At 42.9% G+C, this 8,231-nt stretch overlaps 1 protein-coding gene across 4 annotated transcripts in view; it reads right to left on the bottom strand.

Annotated features, from left to right (window-relative positions):
- Window positions 1-8,231, bottom strand: part of LOC107262834 (dual specificity protein phosphatase 10) — a 39,711-nt gene that overhangs the window by 6,025 nt on the left and 25,455 nt on the right. For all 4 annotated transcript variants that reach the window (XM_015729423.2, XM_025080200.1, XM_015729426.2 and 1 more), the window contains one exon: window positions 264-665. In XM_015729423.2, the coding sequence (XP_015584909.1) occupies window positions 264-665 (402 nt within the window). The remainder of the gene's footprint in view (window positions 1-263; window positions 666-8,231) is intronic.

The raw sequence follows: 8,231 nt of genomic DNA, 5'->3' as shown, positions 1-8,231 counted from the left end.
AAAAGGGGGGGGGGGGGGGCGCAGAGAATGAACTAGAGACAGAGAAAGCAAGGATAAGAGAGGAACGTACGTACAGCGACCTTGCCATGGTCAGAAGTTCAAGACATTGACGCCAGAGTGTCTCTCTGTAGCGTATATGCACGCAGTAATGCGCCGTCTGTTATGGTTTCGAGTCCCAACTATTCGGCAGGTACGTACTAGAGGAGCCTTCCCGTACTAGGTTAACAGCGTGGCCTAATCCTCCGGTCTAGGAGGTGACTCACCGATAAAGTCGAACGCCTCCTCGAAGTACTGCTTGAGGTTCTGATGTCCTGAATCCGAGGCTGGTATCTGCCTGTACGTGATGCCCCGTTCCTCGTGGTATCCGGGTAGCTGGGAGGTGACATTGAGGACCCGGGTAGCTCCGAGTGCTCTGAGGAGTTGAAGATCGGCGGCGTCGCGTCCATTGCCCAGGTAGAGGAAGGGCAGAACACGGGACGCAGGGTGGCTGTCGATGTCAGCTGGTTGCGGCGTCGGCGGACCGGACAGTCCTAGGACAGGACATCCAGGTCCGGGACTGGGACATCCGCTGACCGCCGAGGGTCCCGCCGTGGCACCTCCGCTAGGTGGTAGAAGCGTGTCCTCGCACAGTTCTCGATGCCGTCTGTGAAACTCTTTGTGTCCGCCTGGAAACGAAGGAAATATTTTTCGAATTAACAAAAATTCTCAAACCGAGCAATTCGGTCGCGACTTTGAAAATCATAAAATAAACATCAAGCCGCTAAGCAAGAAATGTCAATTTTCCTTCTCGTGGAAACGAGAAGAAAAAAAAAGGCATGAGTCACGAACTCGTGAGTCACGAAGCGCGAGCGAGTAGTCGCGTACGACGATTTCGCTGCGAGTTCAGGAAGAAAAGCAAATGGCGCTAAGAGCGCAGAGAGCCAAAGGGTCATCGGTCATCGAGTTCCTGGCTCGGGCAAGCTAGTCCGATCCGGTGATATATAGAGTGAAATAATGTAAACGCTATCAGGGAGAAGGAAAAAGAAGACACAAGCTAAAACTGTCTTCCTTCGCGGAGCTACAGTTCTAGTAACTCTGTCTCTGTCCTCCTCGTTCTCCGTCCTCTTCTGTTCTGGGTTGGCCTATGCCGTCCCGCCTGGGCTGGTGGCCTGGACTCACGACGATGAGTCAGACAGTTTCCCTCCCCGTGCCTCTTCGCCTTCCCCTCTATTAGAAACTGTCGCGGCTGATTCCATCCTCGTTACACGCGTATACATCAAATACGTATATATATCTATATAGAAACTGTCCATCCATCCAGTCTATCTGCGTATACAGCATGAATGTCTAGTGGCGTTCCTCTTCCTTTCATCCGCAACTCAGGGCTCGTTTACAACCGTAGTTTTATTACTATACTATTGCTTGAATCTATGTATAGAGGGACTGTGTATGTCGACTAGCGCCACGTTAATCCAAAGCTGATACGACGTAATGTGACTGACCAGGTATTCCTAGTCATCATCTACTTCTACGCCGGACGCGAGATAGACAGGTTTTTCCGTTAGCCGTTGGTCTTCGCCAAAAATGGACAAGACTACTTCTACATTTATTATAGGTCTTAGGTATTTTTACTTATTAATGCTTCTCGTAGTTCGTCTCTACTCATATATTTTGACTGAAAAGATATTCAGAGCCGGAGTCCATGTATAATTTAATGTCTAAAAGCTATCTGGGTCAGCGAACGGGTGCATCGTTTGGCGAAGATGTGTCATTGCTCGTTTAACGCTCTTTTCAATTCGTTTCATTCATGTTATACAAGTACACGGTGATTATAATCGCATTGGTTTGGTTGTTGGGTATACTGTGGCTAGATCGATGCCGAACTGCATTGGTAAATATGTACCGAGTATACAAAGTAAATTTGTGAATTGCCAGCGGCCCTTGAGCCATAGAGAGGGAAGCGGAAATTGGTAAATAGTTATGGTGTCAAGATAAACAGATAATTAGACCAAAAGCTATTGACTCGTACGACTCAGTGAAAATTTAAAAGATATATGGTAGTAGTCGGAGGTATTGATCATTGACTCATAATGAACACTGTATTATCTCTGGGTATGCGGGATACATACGTCGTAATTTCGCATCTGTCAAGCAACGCAAGTCTTAGTCATCGAAGTGACACGTTGGGAAAAGTAACCTTAAGAGGAACAACAAACTGTTAAGTGGCAACGAAAAATGTTATGTCGCCATTTAAGAAAACGTACGAAGTCGTTACATTGACGCTTACGAGCAACTTATATTATGTTTTGCAAGGGGCCGTCTTTCTGAGTTTCAATATAAAATATATTACTAGAGCCACACTCTTACTGTGAGTCAGTTTATATATTGTCCGACAATAAGACAATTGTTACCTACCCCATGGTTCAAGGTTCTCCAAAGGAACCAGCCGTAGTACCAAGCAAGGTGCGTCCTTCTTAATCCTCATTTTTCAATTTCAAAACAATTATTCACAAAGCGTCAAAGTTAAGGAAAAACGAAAAATCGTTGCGATTCACTGAATCTTCACTCCACCATTTGTCACGTTGACGCGGGTATTAAGAAACAGTTGACGGTTATTCAAATTGTTTCTTTAGCTCTTCACAAGCTAGATTCGATAGGTCTGCTACTCGTGATTCCACAAGAAAACTATCATCTTCCACTCAGTGATAGAAAGTAGTAAGTACCTTCCGAAGATCGGTAAAGGTTCGTTAACCAACTGAGAGACGGACGGTACCGAAGAATTCTTTTAAACTCAGAGTTAACTTCTTCGCGTAACTTCGTTGTTAATAATGGAAGAATCCTCCCGAAACACTTTTGTTTACAATCGGTATATTCCGACGACTCTGCAACAGAGCACCGGAACGTATCCGCACAGCTGTCGGCGCGAGATTTGCTCAGAGACTGCAGGCACGAGAGCGCAACAGAGTTTACATGAGGCTCGAGCAATGACTCACCCAGCTGCTTTCCCATTGGCTGCCGTGGAGCGACGTCAGCCTAGTAGGGGACAGAGGCGCGCGCACGCCACACATTCTCCGTTGGAATAGTTTTACAATACACAGTGATAGATGGCGAACCTTCTCTCTCCTTCTGGTTTATTCCAGTTGATTCCCCCCTCTCTCTCCTTCTTTTGATTTCGCTAGGATTCACTGTCCTTCTATATCACGAGGCAACTCCTATACACCTCACTCGCTTGCTCTTTCCTCTTCCTCGCCAATAGGAAGACTCACGAGAGTTCGAATCGTCGTGGCGGCGTACGACCTTGTCGCCGCAGTCGCTTGTAAACACACATAATGAAAGCGACGCAATTAATGGCCCAAAGCAAATGCCTACTATGGTTCCGTCATCTTGTGGGGATCTTCTCAGAATTTTTAAAATAACCAGAAATTCTCTTGATCCGAGTCGATCAACGATACCGACGGTTTAACATTCAAAAGTTGTACCGGAGTCTGCGCCCTTGAATCTTTCCTTTCTTGGATTTACTCGTACGGATTGAATTTTCTTTCAAGTGCTTTCGTAGTTATTTTAGTCCCTTACGTGATTACTAGTGATCTGGGTGATCGATTGCTCGGGGATATTTGTGCGTGAGTGATTTTTGACAGTTAAGAATTGCCTTGGCGGAAGGTAGCAGTCCAGGACTGTATATAATTATATCACCAATACTTTACGGCGCAATAACAAGCTAGGAAGTATCCAAATGCTGCGCGGGGAAATTATTATGAAGAATCACAAAAAAAAAACAATTTCAACGAGCAGATAAGTATTTAGTCCTTACTAATCAACAATGCGAAATGATTCAATGACTGTGAACTGCATCATGGAAATCCCTTTAAGGCCAATGACTAATGGTTAAGCAGAAACGTTCCAGCCTGAATTTAACGTCAATCCGGTGTGTTCTCTCGCGTTCCCAAGGACTTATTCATCAGCGCGAAGTCATCCCGCAGGGAAGTCACACGCAAGAATGAATAAGAGGGGACGATCACGAGACTCCAAACATAACCTCGAAGTTCGACGTCAAAGGATCCCCAGCTATGACGTACTTAATGTCGTCGGAGTAAAATCAAATAATTTCCTGTCGATCGAACGTCACGCAAGCTGCAAAGGATATCCCCGACAGGACGCTGGCGAGTCCCAAAACGTCCTGTACGCGAAACAAAATTATTCACCCAATTCGGCTCCCACCACGACTTTGGAGTAAAGGAAAAATTGAAATCAGAACTAAAGAAAAATTAATTATCTCTATAGCAACATCCATTCTATCGACAGTTACTCACTGTATTACGACAGTGCTCGCTAATCATTCGAACGCGTACAGTCACTGAATAGCTTAAAAGGAAGATTGATCGAAGTCATCGACGAGGTGACGACTGACGACAATGACAAATTCCTAAGTGATTTGCTAATTGCAAATGTCTAAACGTTCGCGATTGCATTATTCGCACGTGTAGGCATTGCAAACGCGTTGAATAAATAAATCTTACATACGATCAGTAGTCGATTTATCGAACTTTCGTATCGAGTCACAATTAGTATATTCCGATATCATTGATAAGAAACAAGATACGTAAAAAAAAGAATTACTACCTAGCATCCTGCCCAAGATAGCCAAGAAATTAGCAGTTTGGCGATGGCGTAGAATTTAATAAACAACTGTTATTGCGTCTTTTGGGCGATGAAAACATGTAAATAGGATATTACATAATTATATAATTATACATACATACGCATAAGGAACATAGAAGTCTTATAAGGATCCAGGAGTCTCGACGCGTCCCTCAGCGTCCCATTCGTAAACGCTCGACATTTCCTACGGGAACTATGAGACTATTGAGAGCGCGGTGAATCAGCCGCTCTAAAAATACAGGGGATATGTTAATGCCTTAGATATTTCAAATGCGTGCATCGAGCCTACGACGTCGCGGAACGCGAACCGCGTGCGGAAAGAAATTCTTATTTAGATTCTTCTATACAGATTCTTCTATATTCCACTTATACAGAGAAAATTTTGATAAATTCATACGTCTATATTCGTTCCTTCCGTTGAGTGGTGTAAAGCGCTATTTTTGGAATTTTTATACACTGCATTTTTTCTCCGAGTACACTAACGGGATTCGGGTCACAATAGCGATAATATATATAAAATATAATAACGTTCGAAATTATACACTAATTCTTTTTTTTTTTCAAGAAATTAAAAAAATTGTCAAATTTTCTGTGGTAAACTCATGCCACTGGTATATCTATATATAGAAGAAATCGTCAAGAGTGATTCAGATAGAGGACACGTGGTAATGGAAGGAAACGACAGAAGGGAATAGAGACTTGAGAAATTTCGGGAAAAATAGATATACATATAGTGTGTGTGTATATATATATATATATATCATACATGTCCCTGGCGTGACCTAGATTCCCCGTGCGAAAAACTATACGATAGTATCGGGCTCCTAACGAAATTAGGAAATGTATGTATACGTATACGTGGTGACGAAGAGACGATATGTAAAAATATCGATAGCTGTATAAATATCGTTCGACAGTGATTCACGCCGAGGCAGCAGCTTTCGAGAACGTTAAGCGACGCAATAGGAGAAAATGCGAATAATGACGAAAGTGGATGGTAGACTGAGAGACACAATAGAATAGATAATAAATTTGTAGGTTACGTATTCAAGCGTACCGCGCGTCGTTATTTATCCTTTTCGATACGTCGAATGTCACAATCGATCCTGGGCTGCTTCGATTAGAAGTTCCATGGTGAATATCGATGTACGATATTCGCGAAGTACGTGCGTGCACGTGTCACATATGTAAATAAGTATATGGGAGCGTGGGTGGAAATTAGATTTTTGATAAAAAAAAAAAGTCAAACCAGTAAAATTTATGGCTGATAGTATGCGCAGAAATACATGCTCAGATATCTCTGTGCGCAAGAAGCACGTAGTCAATAAGCTTCGCTCCGAAATGTACAACCTGAAGTTGGCTGTACATACCACAGAAATCGTATGGCTGACTTCAGGTGGTTCCCTGTCATCCTGAGTAACCCTATGCGATACCATAAGATGGTTCGAATCGAAATTACATACGACTGGAGCATGACAATCGACAATCGTGAAGCGATAATCGTTAAAGCATTCACGGCTTTTGTGCAAAAGAGGTAAATACGGTTAACAGTACACATATCGATATCTAAGTCAATAATGAATCATTCCGCAGCCAAGCGAAGATACACACAACGATATCAGGAGATACACGGAGCCGAAAGAGTTGAAAAGATTCAAAATTGTTACCCGCCGATGAAAACACGTGTACGAGTAAGTCAAAGGCAGGTAATATAGAAAATTGGAGTGAGAAAAATTTGATTTAAAAATAAGAAACGGTTTTTTTTTTTCTAATCGATAATTATGCTCACGTCACGAGCATACTTTGAAAATGAAAATGGCGCCTTATCAAGTTTTCCCCTGAAATGAGTCAATGTCGATATTACAACATGGGACTATTGAATCACAATATTGATATCGTTTGACAGTCCAGCAATGAGGTTAAACTCTTTTGTAAGGTCTAGGGAATCACACGTACACGCTTATCAATGTCGTTTCTCCTGAAATCACTGAGAATGATTCACACTGACCAGAATACAGTACGTTATGACAGATTCGATGACTCCGACTGCTGTTTACGTGTAACTTGTCTTTTGGACTTTTGTTTACTTCTTTTCCCTCTCGCCATACGGGAATCGACCACGTGCGTAAACTGTCAGTCCACCGTAGTCACGCGAATTCGTACAATCTCCAAATTTCCCAGCAAATTCTTATACCCGCTTTCATACGGACAGTCGTACTCGTGCTTTTTTTCACACGCAGCCAACTTCTGCCGACTGCGCTTTCCGTTGACAAACCCCGTAACAACTTGCCGATGGCGATTTCTAGGAAAGTTTATAATTTCACAAAAAAATATCTTATACGTGCCACGACGTGGGCTAAAAATTTAGTGGTAAACAAAAATCCTTAGAAACGCCTACGTCGATTGGAAGCCCCCCATTAGTATCACTATATACATAATTTACGTCAACGCATCCATTCAATGCTGGAGTCACCCTGTGTATCAAAATGATGTTTCTGCTGGTTACGAATCCCGTGACGTCACGTTTGCTCTTCTAGGCATCATCATCCAACCGAACCCCATTACTCACTCGAGGCGTCGGGCCATTTTCTACAATCCGAATGTCTGTCCCTACCAACAGTTGTAGCGAAAAAGTTGTTTAAAAAAGATTTATTCTTGTAAAACATGACGATCAAACAAAAATGTCACAATTATCCCTTCGCGCAGAGCAAAACTTCGCGATAGGGTGGACGGACCCAACTATCGCTCATTTACCAGTAACCGTCAGCGTGTGCTTTGACTGTAGCAAAGTCTACAGTATCATAACACAAACGATGATTACTGGTACAAAGCCGATTACTGTGCCATACATTTTACTAGAATTACCTGGACGAAGAAAAATGAAAAAAAAAAAAAATATTATCCAATGACTTCAACCCGTAAGACGACTTCCTCTCCTTCGAGAACAAAGGATCGCAACGCTGCAGCGTAAGTCGTGTTTAACGTCGTTAAAGCTCGTACACGGGGGACGGAAGTGACGACAGCAATTACTCACACGGCAGTTGGAGTCCTATTGATCGATTAAACGATCTAAACTGATCCAAGGCTTTATTTCTATCTATATATGTACATACAGAGGCGCTCGAGACGGTAGCTAAGACGCTTTTCTTACCTTACGGTACGGTAGAGGCTACTGCTGTCGCGATGTATATACAGATGCATACCTATAGTATACGTATACATCCACCCACTCGCCGGACAAAGACGAGACACATTCGTACAAAAGGTACGACCCAGTGACGTCCGTCATTCGAGATTCCGCCGTGAATGAATCACTTAACGAGAAACGCGCGTGTCGAATACGTAACGTTTCGTGTCCCTTTTGCTCGTCCGCAGAATGGACGTCACTGCGTAAAATTACGGAATGCAATTTTTTTTTTGGCGGATGGCAAGGGGGAATTTTGGGAAAAAATAACACATTGAAGTAGGACGATAAGCGCTCGAACGAGAGTGATTATGAGTTATGAATGAAACGTGTATAAATGGCTTATAGACAGAGTGGTGTTGGAGCGACGGTGTAGAAATTTTTTGAAAAAAAAAAAAAAAAAAAAAAA

Source organism: Cephus cinctus, unplaced genomic scaffold (genome assembly GCF_000341935.2).
Source record: "Cephus cinctus unplaced genomic scaffold, Ccin1 Ccin1_scaffold0129, whole genome shotgun sequence".
Taxonomy (NCBI): Eukaryota; Metazoa; Arthropoda; class Insecta; order Hymenoptera; family Cephidae; genus Cephus; species Cephus cinctus.
This window is presented reverse-complemented; position numbering and strand designations above follow the sequence as displayed.